Here is a 21,453-nt window from a genome sequence, read left to right on the forward strand (position 1 = left end):
AAGACTCCACCCGGCCTGCCCTGAGTCCTGCCTTTGCAGACAAGGGCCGGCATTGCAGGCGACTTGCAAACAAGGAAAGATGGGGCTCCAGGCTCACAGCCAAGACAGAGACCAGGAGAGAAGGGCCGGAAGCTGTCACACACATTGGAGCTGTGGCCTTTATTCATGGCCCCCACCAAGGACAGCCAGAGGAAAGGCCCTGTCCACACCAGAAACAGGGGGTGGGGGTGGGGGCAGGGGTTTTCTCTCTGGGTTACACCCTCCCAGTCCCCTACCCCAGACCCTCTAGTGAGCCAGAAGTGTATAAAGTGCTGGTGAGTGATGATTCTCTGGGGAAGCCAAAGGGGTGGAGAGCCTGGCCATGGCTAGGGAGAAGGGACTCCATCTGGGGGGCGGGGCACAGGCCCAAGTGACCGGAGCACTGGGCGGGGGAAGGACCTACCACACTGTCCTCAGCTGGGGCAACTCAATGCAGTCCTGGGCTGGAGGGAACTGGAAGGAGCCTTTGGCATGAAGCCCTAAGAGGATGAGACTTAGGGAGACGGGTAGTTTCTGCACCCCTGTGAAGGGAGGGAAGTAGGGGAGGCATGGGAGATCTCAGAGGATAGGACAGCCCTTCCGGCGCTTATTCTTGCGGACCTGGAGGCCGGCTCGAGTGGCCATCTCAAATACTTCCCGCACCCCTTCCTTGGTCTTGGCTGAGCACTCGAGGTAGCCAAAGGCACTGATCCGGTTTGCCATGTCCCGGCCTTCCTCAGATCGAACAGGTTCCTGGGAAGGCAGAAGGTGAGAGGTCAAGGGAAGCTGTAGGAGTATCTAGCCTTGATCCAAATCGCCCAGCCATGCAGGGTAGCTTCCTGGCTGACACTTAAAATTCTCAGCCACCCCTATGCTCCATAATCCTCTTGCCTGAATGAGTAGACGCCCTATCTGACCATGCTGCCTCTACTCTCACTTTTTCTAAAAGCCCACCTTGATGAGTCCCACAGCCTGGTCCATATCCCCTCTGGCAGCTTTCTTGAATAACTGGTCCCTGGCTAGAGAGTTATTTAGCTATAACAAATAGGCCAGCTCCCTCCCTCGGGGCCTCTCTTCCAGCCACTTCCAATGCTCTCCCACATCTCCATCAGCCTCACCTGCATGTCCCCTGTGAAATGCCTATTGTGGCAGATATTTCCTGAGGGCAGGGATGTTAATTCCAAACATGGCAGGGGCAATAGATGAAGGGGTTTAAGTGGCAAGTGACTTAGATAAGTCATTTCATATCTGATAAGTTTCATCAGATAGTGGATCAGACACTAAGGCTCCAGTCTCCCTCAATAGGTAGAGTCCAGGTGAACACCACCATGACTTCCAGCACAGGGCAGTGGCCTGGAGAGGGTTGCTCTCCCAGGCCTCAGCCTTCCGGGGGGCTGCTGGGCAGCCCACGCACCTGCTTCATCTTGGCCAGCTCTCTCCTGGTGTGCTCATCTTGCCTCAGGTCCTTCTTGTTCCCCACCAGGATGATGGGCACGTTGGGGCAGAAGTGCTTCACCTCCGGGGTCCACTTCTCAGGAATGTTTTCTGCACAGACATGGCCCAATAGGTTGGCACCTTCACTTAGATGAGAAAGCTTCCCCCCTACTCCTGAATCTTCCCATAACAGTCTCAGCTACTCACAATTGAGCCTCATCCCTCCCAAGGGCCAGAGTCACTGCCGCAGCTAAGGAGGCTACCAGCTCCCTGGGTCCCTCCCCCACAGCCTCAGCCTCTGATGATGACCAAAATGGGTCAAGGCGAGACTCGCTCTGTTTGGTTGATATCAAGGGGTTCTTGATGCTGTCCTCCCAGCATGCTCACCCAGGCTGTCGGGGCTGTCGATGGAGAAACACATGAGGATGACGTCGGTGTCCGGGTAGGAGAGAGGCCTCAGGCGGTCATAGTCTTCCTGGCCTGCTGTGTCCCACAGGGCCAGCTCCACCTGACACACAGGCCGGTGAGTGGCTAGCCAGAGGGCCCTTTCACACACACCCCACACCCTGCCAGGCAGAGGTCCTCACTGAAGCCACCGGTCCTGCGGGTTCACTGAGCATCTCAGCACCTGTTATGCTGGGGGCAGCACCCTTCAGTCACCCTCATACAACACAAGTTAGGTGAATTTTATAAAAATCCAGAGATGTCAGTGCCTGACCTCTGTGCAGTTCATGAGCTGCCCCTGTGAACTCTGCTTCACTTAAATCACATAAAGACTGTTTGGGAGAGGTCTTATGGGTCGCGCCACTCTCCAACTGGGGGAGCTTAAACTCCGGGGTCCCGGATTACAGAGCCAGAGTGTAAAGGGATCAGGAGGTGGTTCCAGATTTCCTAAGGCTGAGGGTTTACTTCCTAACTTGTACTGGTTCCAGTGGGGAGAGTGGAGCAAGGACGTGGGTAGAAGGTGAGGAAGGACATCCTGGGTCCTTCTGTGACAGGAGCAGGTTGTAAGGCCAGAGGGGCGGGGCCTGCGCCCTCACCTGCTTGCCATCCACCTCTATGTCTGCGATGTAGTTCTCGAAGACCGTGGGGACATAGACCTCCGGGAACTGGTCCTTGCTGAAGACGATGAGGAGGCAGGTCTTCCCACAGGCACCATCCCCCACAATCACCAGCTTCTTTCGGATTGCAGCCATGGCTGGAGCTGGCATGAAAAAGGCAGTGGGATTTTGGGAAAAGCCATGAAATGCAAAAACACTTCTCTTGGTCCCCAAGACCTCCCTGGAAACCGAGGCATCCAGCAAAGGGAGGCCAAGGGGCTTGCTCAGACATGTTCTTGCCAAGAATCAATTGTTCAGGCAACTGAGCTGGAAATTCCTAGTCTCGGGGTCAGGGACACGTCTCCCCGCAATGGGTTAGAGCAGAGAAGTGAGAGGGGGTCAGAAAACATGGGTTCTGATCTAATCCACTCACCAACTGGGGGACCCTGGACCCCTGGAAGATGCTCAGGGATCAGAGAGCCAGCTTTCATTCGCTGCATATTCCAAGGTGGCAAAGTCAGATTTCATTTCTTATCAGGATTTTAAAGCTTTTCCAGTTTACTAATCACTAAGGTCCAATCTAGAACACACTGTCCCTCACTCGGCAAGAGTTATGCCTGCTCAGCCGCAAATGAGAAGGCCCTCTCCAGGATCACAGGTGAGCAGACCCAGGTGGGGAGTGGGTAAGGAAAGGGGGGGTTATCCAGTCCCTCGTGACAGGCACTGTGTTGGGTATGTCGACAAAAATCCCCTCCCTCGGTCTGCAGAGCCTGGAGATCGATGGTGAGCTGAGCTTTTCCAGTGTGACTGGCCAGGCTCAGTGAGGTTAAGACGCATTCCGTGGTGGCAAGGAAGCCCTGGGAGCAAGGCTGTGAGAGTGACTCCAGAATGTGATGCCTTTCCTGCATCTCACCCCAGAGGTGGGCACGGAGAGCTAAGGGAGGGAAACCCAGACAGGACAGTGGCAGCAGCCAGCCGGCTTCCCTGGCCCACCCCATCTGGGTCCCCAAAGCCCAAGTCACACAAAGGAGGCTCAGTCCTGGCAGTGCCCACAGCCCACATTCGGGCAGCCTGCCTTCCTCCCCCTTCCTCCTGGGCCTGGCAGCAACACTGGGTCACTCAGCCTCAGGCAGGGGACAATGACCACACTGTAGGGAGTCACACATTCACCCCGGCAGGGCAACCGGGAATAATCCACTAGGGGATCACCTCCACCCACTCTCTGGAACAGCCCCTTCCTCCCGACCGCCCAGCTCACCGAAGGGCCTCCTCGCTCCTCCCTGTGACTCAGGCCAGGGAGTCAGCTTCCTGTGGCTGCCTGTGTCTCCCACCCCGACACTCATGAGTGTGCATCTGCACAGTCCATTCATCACACCTTCCCAGCTCCCTGCCCCTAAGCAAGGCTGCACTTCCTCCCGGGGTTAGGGGGACACAGGGGGGCGGGCGATAGAGGAACTGACCTCCAGCCAGCTGAAGTTCCTAGGCCTACAGCCTGGGAGGAAGAGAGGGCAGGCTCTGGAGCTGAGATCAAGTCCAGCCTATAGGGAAAGGGGAGGGGGCCAGAGCACTCTGGGAGGAGCTCTCTCCCCCCCAAAAAAGACAAATGAGGGCCAGTCACAGAAACTACCAGACAGGGAGTGGTTAAGAAAGAACGAGATGGTAACCTGATCTCTGCCCCAAACCTGGCTTTTTCTCTCTCACATCCTGTCAAACTGGGCTGAGCTCCTTTACTTCCCACATAGCCCCACCACCTCACCCCTGCCTCGGTCTGCATTTAGGAAACAAACACTCCAGCCCCAAGGCTAGCTCTCTGCAGAGGTGAGATCCTGGGTGGCCCCCTGCGGCACCTCTGTACATACAAACAGTCAGGAATCTGCAGGAGTTGAGAGTACACAGCCACAGTCCCCACCTCACAAGGCATTCACCTTAGTAACCCCCAAAGAGAGGCAAAGTGTGCATTCTGCCAGCAGAGCCCCTCCAAAAATGGAAACCAATCTTCGAAAGGGGGTTCCCTGGGAATTCTAAGGTGACCAGCTCTGCTGACCCACTCCCATCAGGTAGCTTGGTCCAGCTACATGAAAACAGGCTGGAGTGGCCTCAAGCCAGGGTGGGCAGTATTGCTGGAGGGCAGTTCAGGTGGCACTGAAGTGGCACAAGACAGTGGCAGGCAGCGGCCAGCACTCCCGAACAGGGACATGTATTAAGTGACTTGGGGTCCCCAGATCAATCCGAAGACTCCCTGGAGGCTCTGGTTGGGCCAGAAGAGGAGCTGGCCCAGGCCAGGACACTAGGCCCAAAGCCAAGCTAACAAGACAACAACAGATCCCCAGGAGAGCCCGCCCCAGAGGCACCGTCCCACTGACCCCGGAGGGGAAACCAAACCCCACACGGGCCTGGAATGGGGCCGGGAACTCCAGGGGCCTTTCCTGAAACGAGGCATCTGCCGCTCCTCAGCCTCTCTCCAGACTCCCAGGGCCCTGCGCCCTGCAGACCACCCCCGCGCGCTAAGGAAGGACCCGGAGGCCAAATCCTCGACTGTAAAGCCAAAACTGGGGGCAGGACCGCCGGCCCAACCCCCCGGATCATCTTGGAAGGGAAGAGTCTGACACTTGCTCGGGCTCACAAAGACGCTGGAGCCTTCCCGACCGCCCAGCTCCCTCCCCGGCGGCTCCAGGAGCCCTCCCGGGCGGCGTCCAGGCGTCCCGCCCCGGCGAGCGGCAGCCCCCGCCGGTCCCCCCCGGCCCCCTCCCGCCAGGCGCCCACCGGCCCGGCCCGGTCCACTCCCGGGCTGAGCCGGGGCCCCGCGCCCACGTCCACGGGGGCCGCGGGCCCGGGAGGCAGCGCGTCGGGGCCGGCAGGGTCAGGGGCGCCGGCGCCGCAGCCCAGGGAGTGGCCGAGCGCGCCCGACCCCGCGGCCCAGACGCCGCGTCCAGGCCCGGGAGGGAGGGGCCGCCCCGCCGGAGCCCCGGCCGGGACACAGCGTCTCCCCCGAGGGGTCCCGGGACGCCCCGCCGCCCCCCGCGCGCCCCGGTACCTTCCACTCGGCGCGTCCAGCTGCGCGGCGGCGCCCGGGGCAGAGACTGACCGGAGGGGCCGCCCCGCCTCCGTCGGCGCCGCGGCGCGAGGGGAGGACCTTGGGGGGCGGGCCGGGGGCGGCCCTTGGCTCCGCCCGACCCCCGCCCTCGCCTGGGGCGCCCCGCCGCCCGCCGGGAATCCGGGGTGCCGGCCTCGCCGCCGGGGAGAGCCGCCCGGCGGGCACCGGCTGGAGCAGTGGGCAGTGGACGGGCCGAACCCCGAGGACTCGGCGCCCGCCCCTCCCTCCTGCGCCCGGGGGCGGGACGGCCTCGGGAAAGTTGCGAGGCGCGCGGGGTGGGGTCGGGGAAGGCCACGGGTGCCCCCCGGTGGCCGACGCGTCCCCCGCGCTCACCCCACCTGGACTTGGCCCGAGGCGGGGCTGGGAAAAGGCGGCCCCCCGAAACCCGAGGGGGCGCGGAAGATGCTCCCCCTTTGCTGCAAAAGTCTTTGCGGTGTAAGTTCAGCCGACGCCGCTCCTCCAGCCTGGAAGACGCTCAGAGCCTTCAGAGCCAGGCCACATCCCACCGCCCCCTTCCTCGCTGCCCTTGCCTGGGGTGTTGGAGTCCAGCTTCTAGCTGCCCCTCAAAGGACACTCTTGAAAATCCTTCCCGATCCTGGGCGGGGAATGCGCTTCCCCGCTGTATTATTTCTGTGCTGCTAGGGACACAGCCCTGGGTGACCTGTGGCCTTGGCTGGTTGCCTACAGGTGTGTCTCCTTTCCTTAAGGTGGCTCAGAGGGGGAGGGGGATGGAGGAAGTCTACCGACGTTTTGGTAACTTGTGTGGCTTACACTACATAGTTCAGCCCTTTTAATACTAATCCCGATTCTTTGGGTTAAGTACACACATCCCTTTTTGCCTGGAAGGAAGCTGAGCCTCAGGTTAGATGGCTCGCCCAGTTTTTTCCCCATTTGTATAGAACAGCAGGAATTCAAGTCAGGCCAGCCTAGCTGCAAAGCCACCTGTGCTCCCACTACCTGGCCCTTCCTTGCCTCTAATACAGTGTGTGGCACAGGATAGATTTTCAAAAAATATTTGCTGAATAATAGGAGTCAGGTAGATTTTTTTTTTTTTTTTTTTTTTTTAAGATTTACTTTTATACAAGAGCTGGGGTACAGGCCAGAGGCGCAGGAGGGTGAGAGGATTCACCAGAGACAGAGCAGGGAGCAGGACAGGCAGATGACAGAAATACGCTGCTGAGGGGAGCAGCGGGCGAGGCAGGAGAAGTCTGCCATCCATGTGGGATTCTCACAGGCCAGCCAGATGGAACCCGCACTGCAGAGGCTGCAGACAGCTTCACAGCGCGGTGCTCAGCCTGCTGCGCCACCAGGGAGGCCCTAGATAGTAAGATAGATTTTAAAGGTAGATTTTAAAGATCTTAAGTGCAACCCACACATTTGATAAATGAGGAAGTGAGGTCCAGAGGCTTTAGGTCTCTGGGCCTTTTAACTTGCTCGGTTAAGATTTATTGTGAAGGGCCTCCCTGGTGTGATGCAATCCACAGCTTCTGCAGCACGAGTTTTGATCCCCGGCCGGCCAGGGAGCAATCCACATGGCACAGCAGACCTTTCCTGTCTTTCCCGCTGCTCCCCTCAGCAGTGTATCTCAGTCAGTCTGCCTGTTCTGTTCCCCACTCTGTCTCTGGTGAATCTTCTCGCCCCCAGTGTCTCTGGCCTGTACCCCAGCTCTTGTGTGCATAAATAAATAAATCTTTAAAAAAAAAATTTATTGTGAACTGAGAGCTCTGTGCTCAGATCAGGTTGACTCCTGCCTTCAGAGGTTTACAGTTTAAATTTGGAAAACAGACAACTTGAAGTTATTATTATTTTTTAGATTTTATTTATTTTTGCATAGAAGAGCTGGGGTCTAGGTCAGAGGTTTGGGGAGGTGAGGGTGGGGGGATTCACCCCCCCATGAGAGGATTCACTAGAGACAGAGTGGGGAGCAAAACAGCTGATCTACTGAAAAATATTGCTGAGGGGAGCAGCAGGAGAGACAGGAGAGGCCTGCTGCACCATATGGGTCAGCTCCCTGGTGAGGTGGGTGGAGGATCAAACTTAGGTCACCATAGAGATGACAGAGCCGAGACTTTACCCCTAGGCTACCAGGAGGCCCAAGATAGCTGTTATTGAACACTTTTTACATGGCCCTGGTTTTTCATACTCTAACAGGGGGGTCCCCAGGAAAGGGGGAGGTTCCAGGTTTCCTGCCTCACCCAAGGGAGGGTGGAGCTGAGCAGGGAGAGAGGAAGCTGCAGAAGGGATGGAGGAAGGAAGGAAGCAGGATGAAGAGCCAGAAGGAGACCTGGAGGAGGCACATAGAGCAGAGAGACACATGAAGATACTGTACTTGCCTTTTGGTCGTGGACTGGGTGACACAGATGTGGGTGAGACCCGTGGGGAGTGACAATGATGGTTTTTGTCTTGATTTTGATTTTGCTCTTTTCCTTCCAGACTTGTCTGGTTGTTTCTGATCCTTTTCTGTGGACCCCCTCCAGAAGGTGCTTTAGACTTGTGGCAGGCTTTGGGGCCTTGCTCTGGGCCAATCCCACTTGGGTGGACTTTTACCCACAAGGGGATGGGTAGCTTTGGGTGCTTGATTAGAAACTATGTTATTTGCCTTTCCTGTATTGTTTATCGATTGTATTAAAAGTTCCTTCCCATTAAAGTCTCATATGTTTTGTGTTGATGCAGCGGATGGCAGAACCTATTTAGAGCAGGCAGGTTTGCGGGGTCTGGGCTGCCCCTCTCCCTGCCCTGTAACACTACCTGAACTACTTTCGTCCTTACAACCACCTTACCAGGTAGTACCTGGTAGTACCTTACCTCCATTTCACTGAAAAACAAACTCAGAGCTAGTGTTTCTGGCACCAGAACCCACTCCCAACAGAAGTCTAGAGCCCAGCTTTTAAACGCGGCTCCACACCTCTAATATAAACAGCGATACCACAGGAGGCTGTGCTGAGGGAGAGCAGCCACGGGCTGTGGGATCCCAGCCCAGAACAGGTAAAATGTTGAGAAAGGTGGTGTGTAGATTTAAAATGAAGTGCAACTAGGGCCTCCCCGGTGGCGCAGCAGTTGAGCGCTGGGTTGCGAAGCTGCCCTGCTGCTCCCCGGCCACCGGAGGAGGGCCCCACATGGTGCGCAGACCTCTCCTGCCGCCCGCTGCTCCCCTCAGCAGTGTACTTCGGTCCTTCTGCCTGCTCTGCTCCCCGCTCTGGCTCTGGTGAATTCTCTCACCTCCCACGCTTCTGATTGTACCCAGTGCTTGTATAAACAAACAAATAAATAAATAAATCTTTAAAAAAAAAAAAAAAAAGAAGTGCAACTATAGGCCCAGAGTTACGGGGATCCCAGGAGGCTGGTGGTGGTGAGGATGAGGATGGTGAAATATGGGGCTGGGGAAGGAAGCAGTGGCCAAATGACACAGGTCCTTCCAGGCTGCACTCGAGTGTCGATTTTGGCCTGAGGAGCCACTAGTGTCCTTAGGGGAGTAACCAACAGAGGTCCATGCTGTGGCAGGTCACCTTGCTGTCCTGTCCCTAGTATATCAGGGGAAACAGGAGCATGATGTGGAGACCATTAGGAAATGATATAGTAAAAAACTAAGGTAGGGACAGTGGGGGTGGAGATAAGTGGACAAAGAGGAAATATATTTTACAATCTATAATTAACAGTACTTGGTGATGGATTGGCTTGATGAGGATGAAACAGAAAGCAAAGGTGACCGACCAGCTACAGATTTCTAAGGAGCAGTGAGCTGGTGCCCACCAGGATGATAAGCCAGGGGGACATGCATATGGGGGACACGATGAATTCAGCTTGAGGTAGTTGTGTTGAAGTGGGATGTCTAGGAGATGTTCAAGAGACAGCTAGATAAGTGGCTTTACAGCACAGGAGAGGTCTTAGAGATCCTGCTTTGGAGGACACCGGCGATTGGATCACAGAAGTGGGCCAGAGTGCATGGAGTGGGAGGGACAGAGGCAGAAGGAAAAACCTGGATAATGCTCCAATAGGGCTGTTCTGGTGTTCTCTCCACCCACCTCCCCGCCCAAAGAATTTTTCCTTACCTTTTGGTTTCTAGGCACAGTAAATAGACACACACCTTTATCCACCTGGTTTATTGGCAAATAGCAGTAAGTTTGGGATGTGACACCCTTCTTCAGTCAGATTGCTGCTAAAGAAGGTCAGGGAGACATCTTCAGAGTGTGGGTTGGAGGAGGGGGGCATGGAAAGTTAGGGATGGTGGTGGGAGGGCTGGGGCCGAACCCTCTCAGGAGTAACTGCCTGGCCCTCCCAGGGGGATGATGAAGACTGAGATGTCATCCCCGGAACCCAGCTTGTTGTTGGGGAGACGCCAACCACGATCCCGGGGGGTGCCCCGGGCGCCCAGGACCAGAGCTTGGGCCAGAGCCGTGTACCTGCCAGGAGCACACGTGCACACTCAGGTACCAACACATATGGGGAAGGTAGAGAAACAGGCCCTCACGTGATTCCCAAGCACTCTGCCCTCGTCCCTTCCCCTCGTCATCCCCTTGCCGCCATAGGACCCCTACCTGCTGGGGTCATTGGGCTCATAGGCTGAGAGCACCCTGTCCACAGTGGCGGCTACCTCACAGTCAGTGGTGACATCCCACAGGCCATCCGTCCCCAGCACCAGCACGTCATCTGGGCAGTGCTCATACTGTGTCAGGTCATACACCTGCACCTGGTGGGAATGAGGGTGGAGAGGTTGCTGAGGTGAAGGGGCCCTGGAAGAAAGCCAGCTTGAGTCCCCCCAGAGGGAAGGCATGGTTAAGGAGGCTCCTGTTTGGCTTACCTCTGGGAAGCAAGAGAGGAAGGGCTTGATGGGCAGGGTGGAGCTGCAGACCTTGAGCTTGTGGTCACCCAAGCCCCGAGTCACTCCAATGGTGGCCATCACTCGAGCCTAAGGGAAAAAAGGAGGTGCCACTACAGCACTCTCCCGGGCCCCGAGAATATGGACCCCCACCCCTACCCTCCGGTACAACCTCCACCTCCCTAGACAAGTCATGGTGGGTCCTCTGGCCCACGCCCGCCTCTACCATGGAGTTTACCTTTTTGCCCTCCCCACAGACCAGAGGAAACCTGAGATCCTCCAGCTCGATCTTTTTGTAGGCCCTGGGGAGGGGGAGCAGAGGAAGCATCACCCAGGCATCAAAGTCCCTCTCCCCTACTAGCAGCGCCCCTCAAACCCCTCAGGGAGGGCCACATCCCCCCCAACTCCCAGCTGGGCCCAGCCTCCAGCTTCCACCTTGCTGCTGACCAGGGGTTGGTGGTGTTGCCATGGGAACGGGTCCCAGCTCAGAGAGAAATGTTACCAGCCGGTCATGTTCTGGTCCCGGTACAGCATCCTCTGCCCCAGCTCCTTGGGCTGCACTCTGCGGGGGAACTCCAGGTGGGTGAATTCACCACCCAGCAGCTCTGGTTTCAGGAAGCCCTGGGTTTGGGAGTGGCCAGACAGAGCAGAGGGCCAGGGGGCATTAGGCTTGCAGCACACCAGGGTAAACAGATGACCTAATGACAGCAGAGCAGCACTGTTCTAATATTAACACATTCACTCAGCGAAGCCGCACAAGAACTCTTAAGGAAGGAATTGACGATGCATAGAAGTGAGAGAATTGCCCACCTCACACAATAAGCAAAGCACTCCAACGGGATTCAATCCCAGGCACTCCAGCTGCAGGCCAGTGTCTGAAAGCACTAAGCCAGATTGCCCCTGGGGGACCTTTGCCTTTTCCTTCCCCCACCCCTGACTACACTTCCTTCCTCAGCTGGGCCCACAGTGGGAGCACTGGAGCAGAGCGGCCCCCTCCACTCCTTCCTGCTGCGTCCTCCACCCGCTCAGCCCTTCACTCCATAGTCTGGGGTATGGCCTTCCCTAAGCTCCCAGCAAGGAGCTGCCTGTCTGTATGGCTGGGTGGGAGCATTCGCGGGGATATAGGGTACAAAGAGACACAAGACGCCACAAAGAATGGGAACAGAGGGTTTAGTTTCTACTTACAAGCAGCTGAAGACGCTGGCGCTCAGTCTCCGGGGTAAACTCCCGGGACATTGGAATGATTTCACCATTCCGGACAATGATGGCTCTGCCCAGAGAAAGAAAAGGTTTGGGCTTGGCTCTCCTCAGCATCCTCATGGAAAATTCCAGAAAGACCCACAATGACTCTTAGGCTCCCTTACCCAAACCCCCATCAGGCCGCCCTTTTTGGCTATTTCAGGCCTCCCCGTGGGTCTGTGATCTCTCCCAATCCCTTCCTATCTTTGCCTTTTTAATACCTGCCATCTCACTTTCTTCTATTCCCCCATCCCAGTGAGTGACACCCTGCATTCCCAAGCACCGCCCCCATACCTGCTGTCACCTGCATTGGCGACGTACACCTTGCCTAGCAAGTAGACCACAACCAGGGCACAGCAGCCCCCCTCCACTTGGTGGCCATGCCGCTCCCGGGCCATCTGCTCATCCTGTCATGTGAGGAAGGGTCAGGGGGGTAGATGGAGAATAGGTTCAGCACAGCCACCCCCTCCTCCATCTGCCAAAATAAACCAGCCCAGCCTAGTCAAACTGGAGGAGAGATGACTTAGTTGAACACCCCCTTCTTCCTCCCCTCAGAACCAAGCTCTGCTCAGGTTCTCAAAGGTGTCGTGGGTTCTTAGGGTCACCCCCTCAGGCCACCTGACTCCCATGCAGTGTTCACCAGAATGTGTGCCCAGCAGGCCTTGGCCCAGGCTACCACTCACCATGAGCTGGAAGGCATTCTCAAGGGCCCCCACTACCAGACTCTCGTGGGTCACTTCCTTCTGTGAGGTCCAGCAGGAATGAGGAGCAACCAAGTGAGAGTGATCAGATGAAGCTGGAGCCCCCGGAGTGGATGGGAGGCAGAGAGGAGGTGGGGAGGGGTCCTGGAGTATCTCTACCAGGTCCTTTAACTGCTCCCGAATGTGGCGGTGCAGGAGCCTGGAGGCCATTTCCGCAGCTCCGCCCCCTGCATGTCCATCAAACAGACCCCAGTAGTAGAAGCAGAGGCCCTGGGGGAGGAAAAACCGGATCTGAGAGTGTGTTGGCATCTCTGTGTGTGTGATGCAAGAAGAGCATCCACAGAAACATCAGGAAAGTAGGAGCTTGGGGTAAGAGGCAAGTTAGATTTATTCATTCATTCACCAAGGACCTATACTGTGTCAAAGAAAGGAGGGCGTCCAAAAAAGCCAAATTGAGAAGATGAAAGATGCAAAACTAAGTGTTGATTAATGAGACCATCCACAAATACGTGGGCATCCACATTTTAAGCGGAAAGTTAACCATTCATAAACGTGGTAGAATCTGTGCCAGATGAAGTTTCCACGCTAGGAGTGAGTTACAGGTCGGTCTTCCACACAGCTCAGATTTAAAACTGGATGCCTGGAATCCATGGGGAGAAGTGTTCACCCATGTCGTTGGGTAAGGGAGTTGGGGGGCTTACCTGACCTTGGCTAGTCTCCCGGGGTGCCCCCGAAACACTCCTCCGCCCTTCCACATACACCACTTCACAGCAAGCCTGGTCCTCATTGTGCCGGCTCTTACCAGCATTGATGACCCTGCCAGGCCAGAGTGACCACATCAGGCTGGACACCAGACCAGGTCCTGGAATAACCCCCACCTTAGACACACACCCCCTCTCTGGCCTGCTGGCCAGGCTGAGAAAGGTCACAGCCACCTGGGATCCAAGCCAGAGAGGGAGGTGGAGCAGGGAGGCAGGGCCAGGCACAGGACACTCTGGGTGCCAGGCCCCACCACCCCATACAACAGGGCGGCATTAGTACCTGCAGGGGGAGGCCCCCACCCCAGGGCAAAGGGAGCTTGCCTCGCGGAGCTGCCGGGGGAGGGGCTGGATGGTCAGCGGGAGGTTTTATTTCCCTGCTCGTCAGAACCCTACCTCCCACCCTGACCCCAGCCAACTGGCCCACAGCACCCCGCCTCCAGGGGCACACCCACCCTTAATCGCTAAAACCACCCAGTGAAAGTTTCTGCTGCCGTGGCTGGGAGGAAGCGCTCCAAGCCGGATCGCGAAAGCAGAACTAAAATAGGACAGGGGGAGCCCACCGAGCTGTGCAGGAGCCGCAGAACCTCCGAGTCTCCCCACGTGCAAAGCCAGGGCCACGGGCCCACCAGCCACCCCCTCAGCGCCCCATCACCTCGGTGCTCCGCTCTCCCAGCAGATGCATCAAAAACACGCGCTGCCCGGGGGCAAGCCGGCCGCTGCCGACCCCCCCCAGCCCCCCACCCCCGGCCCGGGCCGGGGTCCACCCCCTCCCGGGCCCGCCGAGGGCCACGAGCCGAGGGGTGCAGGAGGCCCGGCCCCCTCGCTTTCCGGGCGGCCCCTCCCCCGCCCCGGAGCAGCCGGCTGCCGCCGGGTGTCGCGGGCTATTTCTGGGTGTGGAGGGGGAGGGGCGCGGGAAGAGGGACAGGGAACTGGGGCTCTCGGGTCGGGGAGCCCAGGAGCTCGTCTGCCGGCCGCCATCTCTCCTCCTCAGAAGGTCTCCCCTCCCGGACACCCCCGGCCCCTCAGCCTTGAGCCGCCGGCCGCGGCAGAGAACCGGCCAACTCATCCTCCGCGGGGGCCTCCACCCCCGGCGCGCACAGGGGCGCACCGGGTCCGCGGCGGCGGGAGGGGGTGGTCCGCGGCTGGACGGCCCCCCGGAAGGCGAGACCGGCCGGAGCGAGCGCCGGGAGGGGGTGCGGCCCGGAGCCCCGCGGGTGGCACGGGTCCAGGGTAAAGGGTAGTGCAAGCCCAGGTCGCGGGGGGCGGGGGGCATCCGAGCGCCGGGGATGCCGAGCGGGGAGGAGAGTGGAGGGGCCAGTCCGGGTCGGGGTGTCCCCGGGGGCGCTCACTCGGCGTAGCCCGTGCTCCAGGGTAGGCGGCGGCCGGTGTCCGGGGGGCTTTGCACGGCGCGGCCGGCGTGGTCGTCGGCGCGGCGCAGCCCCCCCGGGCTCAGCTGCAGGAAGGTCGGTCGGGAGAAGCTCGCCCGAGCCTCTGCCGTCTTGGCGGGCGCCGCGCCCCCGCTCCCAGGCTTCGCCGCAGGGCTCCTGGGCGCTTCTGGAGGGGCGGCGGGGGGCGCCGAGGTGGCGTTGGGCAGGTCCGGGGACTTGGGGCGCGGAGGCGGGGCGCCCCCGGAGCTCACCAGGTGCGCCACGGCGGAGCGCACCCGGTTTAGCATGCTGCCTCCCCGCCCCGCCCGGCCCTGGTCCCGCCCCTCTCGGCCCTGGCTCCGCCCCGCCCGGCCCTGGCTCCGCCCCGCCCGGCCCTGGCTCCGCCCCTCCCGGCCTTGGCCCCGCCCCACCCGAACGTGGCCCCGCCCCGAGCTTGGCCCCGCCCCTGGGGCTCCAGGTGGGCGGCGCTTGCTCCTGCGAGCTCGGCGGCTCCACCCGCTCCGGGCGGGCAGGGCAGGTGGCGGCCCGGGCAGGTGGCGGCGGCCCGAGCTTCCTCCCGCTCCCGGTCACCGGGGACCGCCCGGGAGCCCGCTCGCCGCTTCTTCTCTGCCAGCCTCCGTTTATCTGGAGCAGGGTCTCTTGCAGGAGGAGGTCGCGAGCAGGAAACCCTGTACCAGCCGTGCCCTACATCAGACATCGGTTAAAACTTCCCCATTGTAACGGGAGGGGGTGTCTTCTCGCCCTTGTTGCGTCGTGGCCAAGCTGCGGGGAGGGTGATGGAGCTGATGAGCTCAGAATGAAACCAGCCGCTTCGGGACCGCTGGGTGTGAAGCACCTGGTGTGACAACACCTCTGGCGGGGGCGGCTGCAGCGAGGAGAGCGGATGCTGCGCGGCGTGGGGGTGGCAGCCACGCGGGCTGAGCCGACCCGGCTGGAGGAAGGAGCTGGGGGAAGGCAGCTGGGCCTGAGACCACCTCCAGATCTGGGACAGCGGCTGCCACTCGACCAACTCCACTTTCTTTTTCAGAACCCGATTTTCCCCCACATTAGGATCTCCCCGGACCACAGCGGTTCCAGTTAGTAGGAATATCCACAATAAGTACATAGGCTTACTACAGAGGAGGCCCCTATAAAGCACTCTCCATGCATTAGCCATGTATACCGCACCCCAGGCCTTGAAGGTGAGTTTTCTTATGTTCTCTTCGCAGGTGAGGGAAGACTGGACCGCTCCTGTCCTTTGACATGACTTGCCCCAAGAGGCCACATAGCCTGCGAGAGATTCACGCCCATGTCGGTCCTTGGAGGCCCAGACCCGATTCTGTCTTAAGGACCAAGTTGATTTGTTGGGATGGGGGAGAGGGGAAGGGTTAAGAGGGGGATAGGTGTACAGACACACCACCCAAAGCAGCGATAGTGAAGGCAAAGATAAACAGCTGGGACTACATCAAATTAAAGAGCTTCTACACAGCAAAAGAGACAATAACAAAAACAAAGAGAAACCCCACCAACTGGGAGAACATTTTTGCACACAACACTAATGATAAAGGACTGATCACAAAAATCTTCAAAGAGCTGATGAGACTCAACAAAAACAAAATAATCCTGTCAAAAAATGGGCAGAAGAGCTAAAAAGAAACTTCTCTGAAGAGGAAATGCAAATGGCCAACAGGCATATGAAAAAATGTTCAACATCACTTGTCATCAGGGAAATGCAAATCAAAACTACCATGAGATACCATCTCACACCAGTGAGAATGGCACATGTTAAAAAAACTAGCAACAACAAATGTTGGCGAGGGTGTGGAGAAAAAGGAACTCTCCTGCACCGTTGGTGGGAGTGCAAACTGGTCCAACCACTATGGAGAGCTGTGTGGAGATTTCTGGACCTACTAAACATAGAGCTTCCATATGATCCAGCAACTCCACTCCTAGGTATTTACCCAAAGGACACAGAAACATCAGTTCCAAAGAACACCTGCACCCCTATGTTTATAGCAGCACTGTTTACAATAGCTAAGCTTTGGAAACAACCCAAATGCCCAAAAATAGATGACTGGATCAAGAAGATGTGGCACATATACACCATGGAATATTACTCAGCATTCAAAAAAGATAAACACACGCAATTTGCAGCAACATGGATGGTGCTGGAAGGGATCATGCTCAGCGAAATAAGCCAGAAAGAAAAAGAAAAATACCGGATGGTCTCACTCACAGCAGGAATCTAGAAAACTTAAATAAGGGACCAGGAAAATGAATAACTATAAGAAAGTGAAAATCAAAATCAACAAAAAACTATGAACCAGAGACACTCTATGGGGAGTGGGGGGTGGGGAGGGGAGGGATTGGGGTCCAAATAAGGGGGTTGCAATTGTATGGGGAATATAAAAATAAAATTTATTTAAAAAAAAAGAGGGGGATAAGTGGCAGAGAGGAGAGAAGTTTCCTTCTCTCCCTCCACCTCTCTGCAGGCAGGTGCTGCTTGCCATCCAGGGATGCCGCGCATGTTCTGTGCCCGTCGCCAGAGGGCGACAGAGGCCGGGCCAAGTAGGGGAGGCTGCGCGGGGAGGTTGGAGCTCCACCGAGGCCAGAATAATTGTTCCTAAATCTGGTGTCAGAGGATTAATCACCAAGCCTCCAGAGACACCTCCTACCCCGCAGACGGTGCCCATGGGGACAAATCCCCTGTGACCCTAATGCAAGTCGGATTAGCCCTCAAGGGCCACTTGCACTAAGTTCACGCTTGGGAGTCCCTGCCTGGCCTCCGTTCAAGGGTGCTGTCCTGAGGAGAACCCCATCTACTCCCCGGGTTAACCGGTGCCTCAGAAGGGGTGGCTTTCTCAGCAGCTTCCAAGCGAACATCTCAGATTGGTCATTCGGTGGTGCAGACTTGCTGTAATTATGCCTGCCTGGGCAAAGAGGGCCAGAGAAAAGAAGTCACAAGTTAAAAACAAGCAAAAAACAGACCCAAAGTCACATAGACCAGCAAAAGCAAAAGCGAGACAAAGATTGTGCTACTACTATGGGTACGTCCCTCCCGTCTGAGCAAAACAGAAACCAGCTCTCAGAGAAATGGTATAAACCGCAACAGCTAGCCAAAGACTGCAGAAAAAATACAGCATCCCGGCTATGTTTATTATTCAGTGTTTCTGGGACAGTTTACTTGCCACCTCTCCATGTCCCCCAGCTCCCTCATCTCTGCTCTGTGCATCCCACCGTGGCCCCTCAAGTGGGCCACACAGCTGGGGACCCAGACCCCACCCCACCCCCAGCTCCAGCGCCAAATGGTCAGCAGAGATGACAGTGGCACCCTGGGGCTCCAGAAGAGCCCCCCAGCCCTCCCTATCCACATTCTAAGGCTCTCCTCTCTCGGAGCTTCTCGCCTGCTATTTCTGGCTTCATCACACCTCCTTCACCCTCAGACTGCCCCAGAACTGGGAGGTCACCACCTCTATTCACCCCTGAGGCAAGAGAGGATGAGAGGGCTTGGGGGCGGGGTGGGAAGAAGCAGCCCCTGAGACAGACTTCTCTGCTGAGGAATGAGTCTGCTCCCTGGGGGGCCTGGCCCCGGGATAGGGCATCCCCAAGATGGACCCTTTATCCTGGGTGCATGCGTGACTGGCTCAGGGTCCAGAACTGGGCATTCTGGGCCCTGCCTCTCCCTCCCCATTTCTGTAACCGCGAAACCCTCTGATGGGGATAAATTCCCAGACCCTCTTCTGTCCTCATTTGCCTAATACTTTCACGTGCAAAATCTCATCCTATGAAGAATTATACATTTGCAATTAAATTTTTTTTTTTTTTTCATTTGCAATTAAATTTTAACAGCACAGGGCTAGCCACATCAATTCAGAGCTCTTCCACCCCATGCAGCAGCCCCTGGGTACTGTGGCAGGTGAGTATGGGGTGCGTTAGAATGAGAAACTTAATTTCTAATTTGTTTTCTTTTAGATTCGAATTTCCAATAACCACTTGGTGGGCAGCACAGCTCAAGCATCTCCACGGCTCAAAACCCCTGTGGGTCCGGGCAGTCACTCCTCACTCAGCTTCCAACCCCAGCCCCAGAGGTGCCCCGACCTCGGGGGATTTGAGGGCGCTCCCTGAGTCACCCTGGCCTGCACCAGGACAGAACCCGGGGAGCTGGAGGTGCCCTCGGGCCTCGCCGTGCCCTCTGCCGCCAGGGGCCGCTGCGCCCGGCGCGGGGCGCAGGGGGGGCGGCCCCCGCGAGGTGGAGGCTGCGGTACAGCTGCGCGATCCCCGACCTGCCGGCCGCTGCCTCGTAAAAATCCCCGCTGAGTCTCCAGGGCTGGCGACGCCGAGCCCGGCGCTGCCCTTCCTTGCCCAGAATGGGGTCCGGCAAGCCGGGGATACCAGCTCGGCCAGACCCGCGCCGCCTCCGGGACGCAGCAGCTCGGTGAGGGGCGCACGCTCCGCGCTGGACGGACCCCGCCTGCCTGGTCCGGGATCAGAGCCAGGGAGCGCCTCGGGCCGGACCGGCGGAACCTGTGGGCACCGCCCGGGACAGGTAGGTCCTCCGCGTGGCGGCTCAGGATTTGGAGGATGGTTCAGGGTTCAGGGTGGGGATCTTGGGGGTGCCGCGGAAGAAAGTAAGGGAAGGTTCACATTCTCAGCTCGCTGCTGGTATGCAGGCTGCTAACTCAATCCTAGCATGGAATTGGGGTTTGGGGGAAACTGAGGCAAGAGTGAGGAAGTCCAAGGACAAATCCCCAAAGCTTTTTCCCTCCCGGTGTCTCTGAGGGAAGGGACTCTTTTGGCAGGCTTGCCAAAGAGGCCAGTTCAAGAGTCCACCCCCCTGGGATTTGGGGTTTTGGGGTGCATAGGACAAAAGAGAGTTGAGTGGATGGGTTGGCAGCTCAGAGGGAAGTGGGATGGGTCTGCCTGGGAGAGGACAGGCTGCCTCATGATGGAAATGAAGTTTCCTGGTGGGCACAGGAGAGGGGCGCCCACTAAGAATGCATCTAGCGGGGTGGGATGCTCTTGGCCCATGGAGACACCCACCCCCACAGACACCACTGCTCCATCTGCCCCCAGAGCTCTCTCCCAGCTCTTGCTCTGGGGCTGGGGCTTGGGGTGTTGATCCTCACTGTCCTTCCTGCCCCAGGTCCGCCTCCCTGTGCAGGGGATATGGCTCTAGGGTCTAGGACCTTGGAGTAGGAATGGGGAAGAGGGTGGCAGAGTTGAGCCCATTCCCTGTGGATCTAAGGAGCAGGTGTGATGGGGCTGGGAGGTGGAGGGGAAAGGATTTCGGTCTCGGAGTCTTTGCTGGGGGCCTTGCTTGTAGCCACAGAGTCTGCAAGGGACCCACTCTGGTCTTCAACTCCCTCCAAGGCCAGAGAGGTGACAGCACCCCCTCCTTTCAGCCCTGCTCCACTCCCAGCCTCTTCCCAGGCTGACTACTCTGTGCTCCCACAGTCTGCAAGGATCCTGCCAGTTCCTAAGGCTGGGGAGAGATTCTGCCCACTCTCCTAGTACTTCGGAGAACAGCTTCAGAATGGGGTGCTGCTTTAGTGCCCAGCTCACTCTCCTTTACCTTCCTCCTTCACCTCCTGCAAGGCCAATCGCTCCCTCTAATCCTTGCACCCACCTGACCTCCACCTGCTCCCATCCCCCCCACCTTCCCCAGAATCTTTTCTATTCCTCTTGGTAGAGTGGACCTCAGGCCAGTGGATGAACAGAAGCTGAAGGATTCCCCAAAAAGGTGAGTTTAAAAAAGGGAAGAGATCAAGCCCCTGGACCCAATTTGGTCTCATATTCCAGCACTCAGGGGGACCCCTGTGAGGCCCCCAAGAGGCCAGCAGTGCAGCTGAGGGGCTGGTCCAGGTCGGCCTCTGGGCTCCCAGCCCTCTGCTGTGCTTGGCTCCCAGCTGCTGTGTGCCAGTTTCCCAGGGATTCCCTCCACTTTTAACCCACACTCTGGGATGGATTTGGGAGTCCTCTAGGATGGAGCAGAGGGGGAAGAGGAAGAGCCCAGGCTGGGTGGTGTGGGTGTGTGGGAACAGAACAGCGTCTGCCCTCCCAAGTGCTGTCTGGCCCTAGGCAAGTCATTTGACTGGATTAGCTTCAAATTCATTCAAATCAAGTTGCTAGAACATTCCTACCATTAAAAAACCCCAAAAGAGGGCTTCCCCGTGGCACAGCAGGTTGAGCGCAGTGCTGTGAAGCTGTCCGCAGCCTCTGCAGCACCGGTTTGATCCCAGCCGGCCAGGGAGATATCCACATGGTGTCCAGGGAGCAACCCGCAGGGTGCAGCAGACCTCTTCTGTCTCGCCCACTGCTCCCCTCAGCAGTGTTTTCGATCTACCTGCCTGTTCTGTTCCCCTCCTGTCTCTGGTGAGTCCTCTCACCCTCCCGTGCTTCTGGCCTGTACCCCAGTTCTTGTATAAATAAATCTTTTTTTTTAAGATTTGTTTATTTTTTATTTATCTATCGATCTATCTATTTATTTATTTATTTATACAGGCACTGGGTACAGTCAGAAGCGCGGGAGGGTGAGAGAATTCACCAGAGCCAGAGCGGGGAGCAGAGCAGGCAGAAGGACCGAAGTACACTGCTGAGGGGAGCAGCGGGCGGCAGGAGAGGTCTGCGCGCCATGTGGGACCCTCCTCCGGTGGTGGCCGGGGAGCAGCCGGGGATCAAACCCGTGCGCAGAGGCTGCAGGCAGCTTCGCAACCCAGCACCCAACCGCTGCGCCACCCAGGAGGCCCTAAATCTTTTTTTTTTTTTTTAAATAAAAATAACCCAAGAGAGAGCGGTAGGGAGAAACATAAGTTTCCCCCGTGTCTGTCTCTTTGTCAATGAGTTTCCCTCCTTGGTGGCAACCAATGTTACTGTTTTGGTACTTTCCAGAATTAACTTATGTGTGTTTGAGCAACATATTAAGCCTTTCCTTTTACAGATCTTATATATACTGTCCTGCCCTTTGTTTTTTTTCCCCCCTTAAA

The 21,453-nt window shown here is 57.5% G+C and overlaps 2 protein-coding genes across 2 annotated transcripts; both read right to left on the minus strand.

Moving 5' to 3' along the window:
• Positions 1–140: 140 nt before the first annotated feature.
• RHOC (ras homolog family member C) lies at positions 141–2,698 on the minus strand. The gene is made up of 4 exons (XM_084243096.1): positions 2,493–2,698; positions 1,840–1,960; positions 1,433–1,563; positions 141–771 (listed from the first exon to the last, which is right to left on the minus strand). The coding sequence occupies exons 1-4, from the start codon at positions 2,661–2,663 to the stop codon at positions 598–600; spliced, it is 597 nt and encodes a 198-aa protein (XP_084099222.1). The 5' UTR covers positions 2,664–2,698; the 3' UTR covers positions 141–597.
• Positions 2,699–9,779: 7,081 nt separating this feature from the next.
• PPM1J (protein phosphatase, Mg2+/Mn2+ dependent 1J) lies at positions 9,780–14,778 on the minus strand (the record flags this gene model as incomplete). The annotated part of the gene is made up of 10 exons (XM_084243684.1): positions 9,780–9,986; positions 10,122–10,273; positions 10,385–10,492; positions 10,641–10,704; positions 10,905–11,023; positions 11,588–11,672; positions 11,936–12,048; positions 12,325–12,612; positions 13,044–13,158; positions 14,453–14,778. The coding sequence occupies 10 exons, from the start codon at positions 14,776–14,778 to the stop codon at positions 9,839–9,841; spliced, it is 1,518 nt and encodes a 505-aa protein (XP_084099810.1). The 3' UTR covers positions 9,780–9,838.
• Between the last annotated feature and the right edge of the window lie 6,675 nt (positions 14,779–21,453).

The sequence above is a fragment of the Talpa europaea genome, assembly GCF_964194135.1.
Source record: "Talpa europaea genome assembly, chromosome: 9".
In the NCBI taxonomy this organism is placed as follows: Eukaryota; Metazoa; Chordata; class Mammalia; order Eulipotyphla; family Talpidae; genus Talpa; species Talpa europaea.